This window comes from Lacerta agilis, chromosome 5, assembly GCF_009819535.1.
Source record: "Lacerta agilis isolate rLacAgi1 chromosome 5, rLacAgi1.pri, whole genome shotgun sequence".
NCBI lineage: Eukaryota > Metazoa > Chordata > Lepidosauria > Squamata > Lacertidae > Lacerta > Lacerta agilis.
This window is the reverse complement of record NC_046316.1, coordinates 54,590,331-54,607,259: the sequence shown is the minus strand read 5'-3', so window position 1 is coordinate 54,607,259 and position 16,929 is coordinate 54,590,331. Positions and strand designations below refer to the sequence as shown.

Below are 16,929 nucleotides of genomic sequence, written 5' to 3'. Positions count from 1 at the left end.
ATTTGGACAAATGTACACTTGCATTTTAATAAACTTAAAAAAAAAATTGTACACCTTTTCCTCCTATGTATAAAAAATACGTGTGAAGCAGCCCAGAGGAAATTATGATGGTTCTAATGTAGTTAATGGCTATTACCGTATTTTTTCGCTCCATAAGACATACTTTTTTCCTCCTAAAAAGTAAGGGGAGATATCTGTGCGTTTTATGGAGCGAATGGTGGTCCCTGGAGCTGAATTGCCCAGGGGCCAAAAGCAGATCATGCTTTTTTTTTTTTTTTTACAAAGAGAACAGGGGGTGTTGAAAGGACCCCGCTCAGCAGCTGATCAGCAAGAGATCAGGAGAGAGATAAGAATCCCTGGCTCCCTTTTGGCCCCACCCTCTTGCCCAGGCCTCCATTGTTGAACCCCATAGAAACGGGGCTTTTCCTCTTTGCTTTTCCCCCTTTGCAAAAAAGCGGCACAAATCTGAGCTGATCCTCAAAAAACAGGACTTTTCCCTTTGCAAAAAGCTGCACAAATTTGAGCTGATCCTCAAAAAACAGGGCTTTTAGAGGAGGAAAACCAGAAAAATATTTTTTTTCTTGTTTCCTCCTCTAAAAACGAGGTGCGCCCTATGGTCCGGTGCACCCTATGGAGCGAAAAATAGGGTAAGTGCCTTGTAAGCTCTAATTTTTTTTTTAAAGCAGAGCATAACCTGGAAACGTGTGAATGCTGTGGAAATTAATATTGAGAGAGCTTTTCTGTAATGTGGCATGTCTCTCCATCCATAGATTGTAAGCCATGGCGCAAGCTGAGAAGAAAGGCGGATTGCTTCGGAAATCTTCAGCTAGTAAGAAACCCTTGAAAGAGAAGGTTGTGCTAATGTACGATGAGATCTTCACGGTAAGGACTGGACTTTGCTCTCCTCATTGTGGCATTTTGTTCAGCTGCAAGATAAATTTCATTATGCTGAAATAGTCCTATTGGGAAGTGTAAGGCAGGTTGCCCTAGAGCTGTACCTTACTGCATTATCTCTGGTTTCATCTTTTCCTCTCTTAGTTTAGTATTAGTAGTATCTAGTATTAAGAATGAGAAGGGGAATGCATTGAATCCTGCCTCTGGGTATGCTTTTACTTTCCTGCTTCGAGGCGAGTATATCAGTACAGCAGGATATTTCCTCATTTAGAATTACCTTTGCAGGCTCTACCATTGATAATCTGCGGAAGAATATATGGTGTGTCTCAGGGTGCATTTCTGCATGCTGTTTCCTGTTTTCCTGGACCTAGAATGGTTATAATAATGCTATAAGGACACCCATATTTTGTATCCACAGTGGCCATTGTAACAGGAATGATGTTCTCTTTCAGACAGAAGATCCCAGTAAATGCAGTCCTCGGTTTTGGGAGGAGCTCTTCCTCATGAAGGTAATATAGCAAAGATCAAAAACATCCGCTGTCTTCTAAACATCTCTTCATGTTTACTCATCTATGTAGCAATTTTCCACCTTTAGTCATGTCCTCAGTGACTCCATGAATTGGCTTTCCCATCTTCCCTTTGTCTTGGCAGGTGAACTTGGAGTACCTGGAAGGGAAGCTGGAGTCTCTAGATGGTGAAGAGCTGATGAAGATAAAAGATAATATTAACTGTTTGTTCCAGCGCTGCATCCGGGCCTTGGGAGAAGAACATCCTATCAGAGTGGTCAATGCATTACAGGTGCTGTGCTGTCTTCAGTGGAGCTAAACCCAGGAACAGGCAGCTAATGACAGTTGTATCAGTGTTGATGAAGGAAAGAGTCCACTTCCCATTAAGATTGACTAAGATACATGTCAGTTCAGTGTGCTAGACCACAAATCCCCTCTGTTAGCATTTATATAATAATAAAATGGTTTCTCTTCTTCGCTACTTTGTTGGCAGTCAGGGGAGTAATTGAGAATGAATCTATGTAAGCATATTTCAAGTTCCAAAACGGGCAAGCATACTAAAAATGCAGCCTGTGAGGACATGGAAGAGAGTGCAGACTATGTAATATGAATCTGCTGTGTTATACTAAATCAAAGCAAACAGCTTCCCAAAATACAGCTGTAAGGGTCTAGGGCATATTACAATAATAGGCTCTTGGTGCACTGAAAGCTTTCTCACAGTTCTAGTGTTTTTCTCTTTCCAACACAGACCCTGTGTGCATTGATCCGTGGAGTTCATCAGAAGAACAAATCCACATCTGGCTTTGACATCATCAACATGTTAATGGGTTTTGACAAGGCTGAACTGTGTATGAAGGTGAGGGCTAGCTAGAGTGCAATAAAAGAAAGTGCTGCAGGTGAGGGTTAGGGAGACTACAATAAGAGGCAATGGTGTGCTTGTGGAAGAGACATGTTAATCCATTGTTAAATATATTGGTTACAGTGTCTCCCACTGTCCAAGGTATGGACAGTCTCATGTCAAATATAGTTGATATCTGCATGCAACCTCATGTGTTTCTTATATTTTTGCTAGCTTTCTTTGTCCTCTGAGTACTGGTAACAGAGAAGAAACAATGGCATATAGTGCTTTTTGCACAATTGATGTGTTCACTTTTAGACACTGTATAAATATCTATAATGAAGCTGTGATTTGCAACTAGAGGGCAAAAATAGAAATCCTTTAAAATACTTCAGAACTAAATGCATCACAGCTGGGTTTTCTTTTGTGTGTGGGGAATTAGCTCCATAAGGAAGAAAGGCTAATTACAGTATAATAGCACCTTGCTTGAGAATTACAACATAATCAGATCAGTGCAAGGAAGCCCCACTCAAGGATCCTTCATGCAAACACTGGCACTTCACTCTCAGGCTACTCTGTGCAACCATCTGGGTGTACATTTTTATTTCATTTTGTGAAATCAGCTGAGATTCTGAGGGAACAAAATTGTGTGTCACAATCCACACTGCGTGGTTTGATTTTACGAAGCACAGTTTTAGGCAGAACTGTTGCTTTAATTTGTTGTGGTTATCTGCCTTGGGAAATGTATATTTGGTAATATTTATGTTTTAGATGATGGGACAGAATACCTTTTAGAGAATACCTTCTAGAGATGGAAGTAATTAAGCAGATTTATTTATTAAAGACTTTTGTACACAAATTTCCCCCAATAAAAAACCTCTAGGCAGCTAACAACAAAATCAAAACATGATTTAGCAAATTAAAATATCAGTTACGAAAAGCTAAGAGCTTTAAAACACCAAGACCAGCGGCAGAGTAGATGTTATTTCAAAGTATCAGATGAAAACAAATACAGTAAAATAGCAGTCTACACACAAAGAACATTATTTAAATTGAAAGCTTTTATTAGCTTTTGTATAGCCATTACAGAGGGGACCAGACATAATAGTATGTATGCAAGACAGCTTCATTTAGACCAGAGATGGGAAACCTGTGGTCCTCCAGATGTTGTTGGACTGCAACTCCCATCATCTCTTACCTTAGCCATGCTGGCTGAGGCTGATGGGCATTTGAAGCCAACCACATTTAGAGAGCCAAAGGTTCCTAATTCCTGACCTAGAATTTTACTGACATAGATCCTTCCCATCAAGGATCATGATTAAACTCTGTGTGGAAGGGCCATAGCTCAGTAGCAGAGCATCTGCCTTGCATGCAGAAGGTCCTAAATTCAATCCTTGACATATCCAGGTAGGGCTAGGAATGTTCCCTACCTGAAGTCCTGGAGAGCCATTGCTAGTCAGTGTAGACCCGGGGTAGTCAACCTTTTTATACCTACCGCCCACTAATGCATCTTTCTTGATGTTAAAATTTCATTACTGCCCTCGGAGCTCAACGGAAAGAGGATTCAGCTTGTGCCGTAGAACCCACTACCACCCTTCTAGAATCCTGAAATGCCCACTAGTGGGTGGCAGGGACCAGGTTGACAACCCCTGGTGTAGACAATACTAAGCTAGATGGGCCTGTAGTCTCACTCAGTGTAAAGCAGCTTCCTATGTTCCTAGTATTGTATAGGGCACAGCATCAGTGTGGGGGCTGTGAGAAGTAATGGATATGCTGTTGTTCATAGTAACTTTCCCCCCCCCCTCTAGAATCTGATGGAGAGTCTGGATGCTCTGCTATGTGCAGAAGGCTCTGAAAGTCTCAAGAGTTTGTGCCTGAAGCTATTGCTCTGTTTGGTGACTGTAAGTAATAGATAATAGTGAGTCAACTATAAAAAGCATGCACTTTCAAAACTTGGAAATTGTTATTTGTGAATTAGCAAGGAATTCTTAATCTCTAAGGCAGAGGAACTTTCAATTCCAGCTGATCAGTATTCCTGTTATGGAGATGATTGCTGTCTAAATTACAGTCTTAGATATAATTATTGTGTTAGTACATTTAACGTGAAGCCGCTTTTCCTGTCACAGGCAGGAATGTACTCTTATGTACAGACCCTGTTTTAAGATTGTTCAGCATATGCATCTCATGGAGGGAAGTTTGATACCCTTAATTATTTTAAGGAAGATTTACTAATTTACAGAGATTTTTGTATTTGTTGCTGATATCTACCTGTGAGGAATTGGTTTCTTTTTTGTTGCAAGTTTGTATTGTTTTTCTTTCTTTACAAACACCTATCTTGTCCATCCTATCCTACAACCTTTCCCAATAGCTAATAATAAACAAGGAAAATCACCATGAGGGTAGGGTGAAAGGTAGGCTAACCCAGAATTAATGCAGGTATGTGAGCTTCTGTACCTCAAGCACATCCCTAAACCTCTGCCAAGTAAAGTGTTTAGTTTCAAAAGTCTCTAGCCTAAGCCATATTTTCTAACAGAGATTTTCAGCTTCCCTCTATCCAAAGCTCATGGTAGGAATGTAGCAAGAAGCATTGTGATGAATCTTCTGGTGTTGGAAATATTGCTTTTATTACTAGCAATATTTAGAAAGCACCCATAAGGATAGAAGATAACCCAGAACAAAATGGTTCAAGGGAAATTATATAAGTGATAAAAAGGTAAAGGGACCCCCAACCATTAGGTCCAGTTGTGTCCGACTCTGGGGTTGCGGCGCTCATCTTGCTTTAGTGGCCGAGGGAGCTGGCATACAGCTTCCGGGTCATGTGGCCAGCATGACAAAGCTGCTTCTGGCTAACCAGAGCAGCGCACAGAAACGCCGTTTACCTTTCCGCTGGAGCGGTACCTTTTTATGTACTTGCACTTTTGACGTGCTTTCGAACTGCTAGGTGGGCAGGAGCAGGGACCGAGCAACGGGAGCTCACCCCGTCACAGGGATTCGAACCGCCGACCTTCTGATCAGCAAGCCCTAAGTTCTGTGGTTTAACCCACAGTGCCACCCACGTCCCTATATAAGTGATAAGATAGCATTAATATTGTACTAAGGAAAATCATTAAAGTGTATATTGTCATGCCCAAAATCAGTAACCTCACTGTAGCTCTAGTACATATGCCTAGAACCCACAAAAAATGGGCTTCATTACACAGAATATGGGAGAGTTTCAGTAATTGAGAGCACTGCTTCTTGAAACGGGGGACAACAAAAATACTGTGGAGTGGTGGGTGCAGTTCAGTAATTTTGAAAGGGTAGTAGTAGATAAGAGCATGTTTTAAGTATGTTGTCTCTTCCAGAAAACTCTTTAAAACCAACAACAACCCTTTGGTTCTCTATTCAGGTGACAGATAACATTAGTCAAAACACAATTCTGGAGTATGTGATGATTAACAGCATCTTTGAAGCTATCTTACAGGTAAGCCCCCCCCCAAACAACAACAACAAATAATCTCTGGGCAGTTAAATTTCCCATACTGCATAGCTATAAATAGTGCAGTTCCTGTGATGTTGCTTAAATGGAAACTTAAGATGAATCTAAGTAGCATGTTTATGTCTCTCTTGCTTTTAGTCTTTCTGTTTTTGTTTTGGTCAGTGTATACATTTTAGAAGATTTCATTCAGATCTTTTATAAATTTGGTACTGTGAACCTAATTCTCTAATTAGCAAAGGCAAGTAATTTTTTTTAGTGCAGTCAGCTTAAGTCCATACCCAGCTATTCATTCCCCTCGAATGTGCTGATTCTCTTCAAGGTAAAATTTTCATTTGAATTTGCTCTATACAAATGGGGATTGTCAAGGCCTTTTTAAAGTTGTTTAGGTTCATTTTGGAAACAGACCTTGGGACTGTTTGCCTGTTGTTTAACTACATATTCTCAGTTCAGGTGTCTAGAATCACTTTGTTCTTTGTAGCATAGAACCGTTGTTAATCTAAGTTATTCCTTTTCGTTGATTTTAGATCCTCTCCAATCTTCCCAGTCGCAGGGAACATGGTTATGAAGCTGTTGTCCTGCTTGCCTTATTAGTAAACTACAGAAAATATGAGGTGAGTGATTCATGTGGAAAACGTGTATCTTACCCCTAGGGCAGGCATGTCCAAAGTCTGTTTTGGGGGCCTAATCCAGCCCGCTGGTCAATTTAATCTGGCCCCTGTGGCAGTTTATTTCCTGGAGTAAAATCCCCCCAAAACAAAAAGCTCAACAACTTCAATCCTAAAAAAAGGTCAACAACCTTACAACTTTGGTCGGTCCTCACACTTCATCAAATCTGGCCGTCTTTGAAAAAAGTTTGGGCACCCCTGCCCTAGGGGTTTACAAAGTTTGTTTGGCTTTAGTAGTCAATTAAAAAATGGTGGTTGCCAGGACTCTGCCCCTTCTCCAAGGTGTGGATTCCTGCCCTTGAAAGCATCATGCACGGCCAGGAACAATTTCCACTCTCCTAGGGTGGCAGATTGTTTCTGCAATTGTGCTGCATTCCACTATGCTCCAAGTGCCTGAAAGTGCATTGTGAAAAGGAGCCCCATTTGTTTCTCCAACTTCTTTGTTCCTGGGGAACAGTATAGCTGCAGGACAGTCCCCATCTCTCTCTCTCTCTCTCTCTCTCTCTCTCTCTCTCTCTCTCTCTCGGGTTTCAAGCTGGAGTGGAGTGGGACTTTTTCTCCTGAGGTGCCTCAGAAATACAACAACGAAATAAGCACCAGCCTTTCTCTCAGCCTTGTAGTAAGAGAGGTAGGTAGGGATTGTTCTGCACAGTTGCACTCTAGTTACAAGGTTGGGAGGAAAGTTGCACTCACCAGGTGAGGATCCAGTTACAGGTGGGTAGCCGTGTTGGTCTGCCATAGTCAAACAAAATAAAATAAAAAAAATTCTTTCCAGTAGCACCTTAGAGACCAACTAAGTTTGTTCTTGGTATGAGCTTTCGTGTGCATGCACACTTCTTCAGGTGAGGATCGTGAGTGGAATTATCGACTCTTGTCCTGGTGTGCTAGAATGTGAGCTTGAGCATGTTGAAAATTTGTGTCCTGCTTGCATCCAGATGAAAAGTTTTGTACTGTTTCCATTTTAGTAGTATCTCTGTGTTTTCAGTGTACTTTGTGTATGTGTTTAGAAATAATCCTACAGTTCTTTGCTTATAAGTACAAGTAAAGCTGTTCTCTGAAGTACATATTTTTAGTATGGGAACAACTGTGTTGTTTGCAAGCTTCTCCCCTTCTTAAAAAAGTGGGAGTTTCTAGTTTAGGTTTTCAGACCCCATAATGTGTATGATTTGGCAGCTAACTGGGTAGCCTGTTGGACTATTAACACCCTTGATAGAATTGATGGCCATGTGATCAGTGGATGACTTGGCATGTTATGTAGCACACAGTTCCTTGAGGGGATAGTGTTTATGTGTTTCTGATGCTTTCCAATTACTTGTTATTTTTTCCAGTTTGCATGAGGCACAGTATTTTTATTATGGCTTCTATCATTTTGCCTAGTTTGCAGGATTTGATCTCACTGTTATCTAATAGATGCTGAAATCCACAATTTCTAGATGTGGAAACAAGATGTATCAGGTTGTTTCATATTTCTGTAGTCCCTTTGGGATGTTAATCCATACTTCAGTCAGAAACACAGAAACAATGCTAATAGCATTTCCAAATCTAAAAGCAAACTTAGGTCAGTGGAAATATCCTCAGAGAAAGAAAAGGTTATTGTTTTGCTGCTATTAGATCAGGGTCACTGGAGTAGTCTGTTTCAGATAAAGTCATTTGGAAGTCCCTCCTGGGGAAGATAGGCTTGCATAAGGCTTAATTTTTCTCCTAGGGGTTGTCTTGGCTTTGCATTACATCTGAGAGAATTTGTATGTATGTGGTGCTGTATAAAGCAGCTGGTATGATTTGAGAAAATAGTAGATTTTTTCCTGGCCAGTCTGGAGAGACATTAGAATTGCATGTATTCATGTCATGCCTCCAACATTGCAAATCTTCTGTTGGAGGGTGTGGGGGATTTTCCTCTTTTTTATGTAAGCTGTGAGAGTCTTTTCATTTCAGCCACACTGTTGCTGATCATACTCTTTTCCCCCCAGAGCCTCGTGGGCTGCTAAATTGTTCCATTAAGTTAAGGAAATCTAATTGCATTGAGAGCGTATTCGTTGCTTATGACTTTAATGCTTGTCTATTAAAAAAAAAAAGCAACCCTCTAGTGTTGCTTACAAAAACATGGTTTTAAATGTGCTTCAAGATTAGCAGAATATTTCCTGATGTCTTTATTGCTTATCCAGGTTCACCTTAATATTTTTTATTGCAAAATCATTAATCTGATTTATAGACACTGCTCCTTCCAGCACAGAATTTCAGTCCATTGGCCTGATTGCTACCTCCAAAGGCTTTCTTTATTCCCAGGCGATTCCATGAACTGCAGCAATGTAGCAGTGGGTACTGGGTAGGGCTTTCCTGAATCTATAGATTCATTTCCTCTCTAGTTTAGAGCCCTTTGATATCCAGTTGCTAACACCTAAGCATAAAGCTTTCTGGAAGCATAGAAACAAGTAATTTCATAATCTTAAACTGAGAGGTGGGTACTGCTGTCTGTTGAATCCTAAGGCAGAACATGTAAATCTCTATAAATACGTGCATGTTTAAAGTGAAAAACAATATAATAGAATGAAACAAACACTTACCGTATTTTTCGCTCCATAGGACGCACCTTTTTCCTCCTAAAAAGGAAGGGAAAATGTCTGTTTGTCCTATGGAGCGAAGGCCCCGCCCCCGCCGCCAGCGCACTCTGCTCGTCATCACCTCCCCAGCTGGCTTTAAAAAAAGGGGGGCAGAGCACAGCATCAAGGCATCTCTCCCCCCCACTTGCTTTAAAGACAGCCAGGGAGAAGGGGAGGACGTTTCGGTTCGCCACCACCTCCCCGGCTGTCTTTAAAAAAACCGGGGGGGGGGGAGATGCTTTGACGCTGTGCTCTCCCCCCACTTTTTTCAAAGGTCACCACCTCCCCGTCTGGCTTTAAAAAAAAGTGGGGGGTGAGCACAGCGTCAAGGTATCTTTCCCCCGCCCCTTTCGCCAGTGTCAGGGGAGAAAGGGGAAGCCCGACAGCATCGCTACTGGGCTTCCCCTCTCTCCGCTGCCGCTGCCTCTTCCGCTCCCCCTCCAGTGCCCCCTGTCCCAGCCTTTTAGAGGAGGAAAACCAGAAAATATTTCCCCCCCTTGTTTTCCTCATCTAAAAACGAGGTGCGCCCTATGCTTCGGTGTGCCCTATGGAGCGAAAAATACGGTATCTTTAATCTTAAAACTAAGGCATGAATCAAATTATCCTCCTTTTGCAATCTCTGACACAGTGGTGGAGAACAGGATCTGATTGGGCAGGTGGGGGTTGAGATTGTGTTCTCCCCCACCCTCATGGGCCACGTTTGACAGGTGGCTGGAGCCACCCATCTGCCAATCACTTAGCCCTCAGGGATCTTATGACTTTAATGTCCCTTTTAAAGGGCAATCTTGCTCAGTACTTTTCATAGCGGTTTGCAGGCACTGTGGGTCAACTGATTGGTGGTGTTTGCAAACTTCCTTTTGGCTGAGCCAGATTTTTCCCTGTCCCATGTCTGACGTCAGATACATCATGGTTACATCATGAATGCTTCTGGTGAGAACTGGGGGTGAGAGGCTGAGCCCCTGTTCTGGTTAACTCTGTAGTTGCACAAAATGCAATGTGCGTGAAGTTCCACTTCTACTCCTAAAAATCCATGAGTATCACAAAAAGCACAGTAGTGACCGGACCCAACGTTGGTTAGCTTTGGGCAAGGTAGTAGCCGTCTGTTCCTTCATACCATATCCTGCAGAGATCACTTCAGAAACTTTGCAGTAAAGGAAGACACGGAACAAGGTGTGGCTGTTCTTGTAGAAAGCTTAGGCCTTGGAGGTATTAGATACCTCACTGATACAATCTCCTTGCTCCTTGCACCCAAAGTGGTAATGGGAAATTATGGTGCAGGACCAAATAGCCCTTTTAGGTGAAACAAAGCTCTGTTTATCTTAGTGTCTTCAAAGCTATCTCCTCATCTAATCAAGGTAATTATGTAGAAAGGTCAAAGGGCTTGAGTACATTGAACAGTAAAGATTGTGTAAAAGAAAAGATCTGAAAGTGCAGAAGCCTGGGGGCAAAGCTATTCTGTTTATTAAATCTGCCCTGGGAGATGAAAAGGTTGTTTTTTTTAAATGCTTATACACCAAATAGTTGAACAGGTTCAGGTGCATATTGTTAATCTCTTGCTGCAGAGAGCAGTGCCAAGTTTGGAATATACATTCAGTATGCACACTTTCCACAGATTAGGGTGTTGTTGTTTTTGTTCTCCCCCCTTTCCTAAGTTTAAATTTGTGAGGAATGTTCTCATCCCTCCCTCCATTTTAAGTGTTTTTGTGATGCAGAGCTGGGGGCATTATGCTATGCTGGCGTTTATGTTACAAGATACCAGTCCATATTAGCCTTTTCTTCTTCTTTTAAAAACACTTTTCTACCTTTCCTCATGGATTACACATGACTCATGTGGGATTGAATTGGAGTTAGGCAAGACTTAAGTTTTTCCAAACTGCAAAGTATTGCAACCAAGAAATCCATGGCCTCCCCAGGAAAAGAGGAGGAGAATCAACAGAGAAAATAAAACACATATAGCTGGGAAGGCAGGTACACTCCCCCTCTTCACCCCTATGCTTCAGCACTTACATTCTTCATCTATTAGAGCCGAATCCCTACTGACCCTGATAAATAACAAAGAAATCCTATTGAGTATGTGCAGTTTCTCATTTTAAATGTACTTAACTCATGGCAAGTTAAGCAAGGAGAATAGCAAGGAGAGACAAGAGGGCCTTTCTAAACGAGCAATGCAAAGAAATAGAGGAAAATAACAGAATGGGAAAAACCAGAGATTTATTCAAGAAAATTGGAGATATGAAAGGAACATTTCGTACAAAGATTACCACAATTAAGGACAAAAGTGGAAAGGACCTAACAGAAGCAGAAGACATCAAGAAGAGGTGGCAAGAATACACAGAGGAATTATACCAGAAAGATATGGAGGTCTCATACACCCCAGGAAATGTGGTTGCTGACCTTGAGCCAGACATCCTGGAGAGTGAAGTCAAATGGGCCTTAGAAAGCCTTGCTAACAACAAGGCCAGTGGAAGTGATGATATTCCAGCTGAACTATTTAAAATTTTAAAAGAGGATGCTGTTAAGGTGCTGCACTCAATATGCCAGCAAGTTTGGAAAACTCAGCAGTGGCCAGAGGATTGGAGAAGATCAGTCTACATCCCAATCCCAAAGAAGGGCAGTGCCAAAGAATGCTCCAACTACCGCACAATTGCACTCATTTCACACGCTAGCAAGGTTATGCTTAAAATTCTACAGGCAGCTTAAGCAGTATGTGGACCGAGAACTCCCAGAAGTGCAAGCTGGATTTCGAAGGGGCAGAGGAACCAGAGACCAAATTGCAAACATGCGCTGGATTATGGGAAAGCCAGAGAGTTCCAGAAAAACATCTACTTCTGCTTCATTGATTATGCAAAAGCATTTGACTGTGTCGACCACAGCAAACTATGGCAAGTTCTTAAAGAAATGGGAGTGCCGGATCACCTCATTTGCCTCCTGAGAAATCTCTATGTGGGACAAGAAGCTACAGTTAGAACTGGATAGGGAACAACTGATTGGTTCAAAATTGGGAAAGGAGTACGACAAGGCTGTATATTGTCTCCCTGCTTATTTAACTTATATGCAGAATACATCATGCGAAAGGCTGGACTGGATGAATCCCCAACTGGAATTAAGATTGCCGGAAAAAAATATCAACAACCTCAGAGATGCTGATGATACTACCTTGATGGCAGAAGTGAGGAGAATTGAAGAACCTTTTAATGAGGGGTGAAAGAAGAGAGCGCAAAATATGGTCTAGCTCAACATCAAAAAAACTAGATCATGGCCACTTGTTCCCATCACCCGTCCTGGCAAATAGAAGGGAAGAATGGGAGCAGTGAGGAGATTTTCACTTCTTGGGTTCCATGATCACTGCAGATGGTGACAGCAGTCACGAAATTAGAAGAACGCCTGCTTCTTGGGAGAAAAGCAATGACACAACTAGACAGCATCTTAAAGCAAAGACATCACCTTGCCGACAAAAGTCCGTATAGTTTAAAGCTATGGTTTTCCCAGTAGTAATGTACGGAATGAGAGCTGGACCATAAGAAAGGCTGATCGCCGTAGAATTGATGCTTTTGAATTATGTGCTGGAGGAGACTCTTGAGAGTCCCGTGGACTGCAAGAAGATCAAACCTATCCATTCTCAAAGAAATCAGCCCTGATTACTCACTAGAAAAGACAGATCCTGAAGGTTGAGGCTCCAGTACTTTGGGCCACCTCATGAGAAGAGAAGAATCCCTAGAAAAGACCCTGATGTTGGGGAAGATGGAGGGCACAAGGAGAAGGGGACGACAGAGGATGAGATGGTTGGACATTGTTCTTGAAGCTACTAACATGAGTTTGGCCAAACTGCGAGAGGCAGTGAAGGATAGGCGTGCCTTGGCGTGCTCTGGTCCATGGGGTCACGAAGAGTCGGACACGACTGAACGACTGGAACAACAACACAACAACTCATGGCAACCATCATGACTACAGGAATAGCATTGTGTTTCCTTCTGCTGCCCTGGTGCTAAGCGCGTTTACTTGGGAGAAAACATCAATTATATTTTTAAAGTAAAAGTACTAAACTGAAACATCTGTAATGTTGTGCATAGATTGGAAACTGCGTGTCTGGTTCAGTGGTGGTGTGTTCCTGACATTACTGACATTACTAGGTTGGTTCTGAGTTGCTTTTATGCATGACTGAAGAAAAGACACTTGAAATGTGCTGAGGCACTCATATTTAAGGGGAGGGTCTTCACTTCAAGGATTGCCAATAATTATTTTTTAATCATTTCACAAAATACCCAGTGTCTTGACTTCTGCCCTTTGAACTGCTCCTGAGTGAAGAAAGCTTTTGGTTGATACACAAGGATTTCAAAAAGGTCTGAAAGATGTTAGTTATTTGGGGACTTAAATTTGCTGTTCCTCCAGTCAGTGACCCTCAGAGTGGCTTACAATAGATTTAACATATTTAAATTTGTGTGTACATATGTGTAAAGAAAATTCATTTTTTTAGTCCTGCTGTGTTGTAACAGCTGTCAGAACACACAGATGTGAAGTAGGTAAAGCTTTTCCTATATACACTTAGTAGGAACAAGTATCGTTGATTCCATTGAGACTTTCTTCTGAGTAGATATGCATAGGGTGACTGTCAGACGTCTTTTTTCTGGTTCTAGCTGTCTTACCTATTCCTCTCTTAGTCTGCCTGCATTTAGCTGGTCTCTAGTCTGCTAGCTTTTTGGTTATCCCTGTCCTTGTGTCTGATAAAGTAGGTACTTGCCTCCAAAAGCTCATAGTGCACTGAATTTATCTGTCCTTAAGATGACAGATGCTTCTCTGTATTTTGCATTACCATCCTGTAATGGCAATTTTTCTTGAATTGTTGCTTTTCCCTTCCAGTATTTGGCTCCGTTTAGGCACTGATAATAATCACTGAACTAAACCAAAGCTGTGAACATAAAGTGTTGTTAATGGGATTACAATTCCTTTGGTCCCAGACGTTTCAGTCTGCGCTGGTCTATCTCTCATATATGAACCAGTTGTGCTAGACACTCTCCATAATGAGTGTTGCATGGTGAGTATGTATGTATGAGACATGGGTACCTCTTTATTTCGAACACTGTTCAACCAGGAGCATAGAAAACTGCTATACTGATAGACACTGGCACCAGATGGATGCACTATTGAATATATTGGCTTGTTTACTGTTTCCCTAAACCGTGGAAATAATGATGGCTAATGTGTAAATGTGACCATGACTCTCAGTATATTGGAGGGGGCTCTCATTTGTATGTGAGGCTACTGCACTGAAAGGAGGAGTGGACCTAGAGTCTCATGGTTTAAATTGACAGGCGCATGTGTCCCCTTGCATCATAAGACGGGCAAGACCTTTGCATGAAGCTGTGTTGCTTTTGCTGAATCACTAAGCTAACCCATGATAACCCATGACTTTCCTTCTTCCCATTACAGTCTGTGAATCCTTATATAGTGAAGCTGTCCATCATAGATGATGAGGCCACCCTCAATGTGAGTATGATGGATTAAGTGCTGTGAGTATTACGTGTTATCCAGAGGACTAGGAATACAACAAGGAGCTGAACTGAATTAATTAAAAAAAAATCATAAGACATTTTCAGAAGCTCTGATTTCCATGATCATGACTGAGGTATTCCCCAGTGTATGAGAGAGGAATAAATCTATAAGTAATGCAATAAAATATTTAATGAAGAAACAAAAAAATCTTTGAATAGAAGTTAATGGTATCTGTAGGCTATGTGAAGCCTCCACATTTTCCTGCCAAAGCAATAGTCCTAATATGGGGACATAGCTTTTGCCTCCTCCTACAGAATCGGTAATACAGAGTTTTTAGTTCCATATTTTCATATCTTGCCTTTCTTCCAGAGGACCCAAGGCAGCATACATAGTTCTCTTCCCACCATAATTGTATACCTTCAGCAACCTGTAAAATATCACTTTTTTTGCTCCATAGGGCGCACCGGACATAGGGCGCACCTCGTTTTTAGAGAGGGAAACAAGAAAAAAAAAATTTTTCCCCTGCGTTTCTCCTCTAAAAGCCCTGCTTTTTTTTTTAGATCAGCTAAAAGTTTTGCAAGAGCTTTTTTTTGCAAAGGAAAGCCCTGTTTTTTGTGGATCAGCTCAGATTTGTGCAGCTTTTTGGCAAAGGGAGAAAAAGCAAAGCTTCTTTTGCAAAGGAGAAAAGCAAAGAGGAAAAAGCCCCGTTTTTATGGGGTTCAACTCACATTTCTGCAGCTTCTTAAGGAAAGAGAGGTGGCTTCTGCAGTTTCCAGACAGATAATCTAATCAGCCAGTCACATGTCACTGGGGAAAACTTCCCTCCGCAGCACATTCAACAATGGAGGCCTAGGCAAGGGGGTGGGCCGAAAGGGAGCCAGGGACTCTTATCTCTCTCCCGATCTCTTGCTGATCAGCTGCTGAGCGGGGTCCTTTTCAACCCCCCCCTTTTCTCTTTGTAAAAAAAAAAGCACATCTGCTTTTGGGCCCTGGGCAATTTGGCTCCAGGGACCACCATTCACTCCATAAGACGCACAGATATTTCCCTTACCTTTTAGCAGGGAAAAAGTGTGTCCTTATGGAGCAAAAAATACGGTAAATTAAGCCCGGGGGGGGGAGGGGAGTCCCATTGCCCCCCAGTGAGCTTCAAGGTTGCATAGTGATTTCAACCTGGGCCTTCCAGTCCTGATCTGATATTCTTAGCACTACAAAATACTGGCTTACTTGAAATGAGTCTTACATGGAGAGGGACTTGCAGATATGACCTTGTCAGGATAATGACAGAAGCCTGATCCCTGCAGCTTATATGGATCTAGTGCTATAAATTATTGGGGGTAATTTGGAGAGTAAGCTTTTGGGGGGCAAAGGGCCTTTTCTCTCCTCTGCACTTGCTGTGTGGTTGTGATCTGTAGGGAGTAGAACTTAACATATTGCTCTGTTTTTGCAGGGAATGGGTCTTGTAGTTGCTCAGGCTTTATCAGAATACAACCGGTAAGTCAAGTTAAGGCATCCCCTTCTAAGAAAACTTGCCAATTGGCCTGTCAGCCGCTTGCTTTCGGCAGCCTGAAAATGTCTAGATCTTTGAGACGTTGTATTCCTGCTGTCAAGCCAATCAGTAAATCGGCTTTTGGCCTTTCATAGTAGAGGTTTGGTTTCACAGGGGAACTGCAGGATTGCATTTACTTTCTTCTTCCTTTAACTGCCATTGGCTGTACCTTTTTGTGAACTGTCTGTAACATCATCTGCTCCCACACCGATAGAAGACTAAGTGAATTGCTGTGTATTGCTTCTGACAGAAAATCTATTTTGGTTATAGGACTTTTGAAATAAACAAATATCTACCATGTAGAATGAGTAGAGTGGATCAACTTCGTTATTCACCTCCACTAATGTCCACATATGAGCTCTGATGTGGGATCAGTACTTAGAATTGTAGAGTTGGAAGGCACCCTTTGAAAATAGAAGTGGGCGAAAGCTGACTATTCCTCTTTTTCTTTAATATCTGTTAAGAATTTGGGTCAAATCTTTTTCGCACACATAGGTTGTCAGCATCATGGCTTGATCTATCTGTTGCTGTCCTCTTTTTTTTAGGCAGTATAAAGACAAGGAAGAAGAACACCAGAGTGGCTTTTTCTCAGCCTTGACCAACATGGTAATGGGGTTGTGTGTGTGTGTTGTGTGTGGTGTTTTGCTGGTCAGTGTTTTGCTGTGCCAGGGGCCCAGTCCAATGCTTGTAAAGAAAATGAAAATGATTTTCTTATATATGCTACATTCGGCTATACTCTGACTCCCCTGAAAATATATAGTGTCCATTTTACTTTAAGAATTGTGTGCCTGCTCAGCTTGAGGGAAATTTCTATAGATCCTAATGCTGTGCAATATTGCTTATTTCCACAGGTGGGCAGCATGTTCATAGCTGATGCAGATGAGAAAATTTCCGTCCAGTAAGTGCACCCAGCAG

At 41.9% G+C, this 16,929-nt stretch overlaps 1 protein-coding gene across 1 annotated transcript in view; it reads left to right on the top strand.

Moving 5' to 3' along the window:
* ARMH3 (armadillo like helical domain containing 3) overlaps positions 1-16,929 on the top strand; it is a 118,622-nt gene that overhangs the window by 6,456 nt on the left and 95,237 nt on the right. Inside the window, 11 exon segments of the mRNA XM_033149858.1 lie at positions 771-882; positions 1,347-1,403; positions 1,546-1,692; positions 2,149-2,256; positions 4,047-4,139; positions 5,627-5,701; positions 6,241-6,327; positions 14,406-14,462; positions 15,916-15,959; positions 16,560-16,620; positions 16,866-16,912. Of these exon segments, the coding sequence (XP_033005749.1) occupies positions 781-882; positions 1,347-1,403; positions 1,546-1,692; positions 2,149-2,256; positions 4,047-4,139; positions 5,627-5,701; positions 6,241-6,327; positions 14,406-14,462; positions 15,916-15,959; positions 16,560-16,620; positions 16,866-16,912 (878 nt within the window). The 5' untranslated portion in view covers positions 771-780.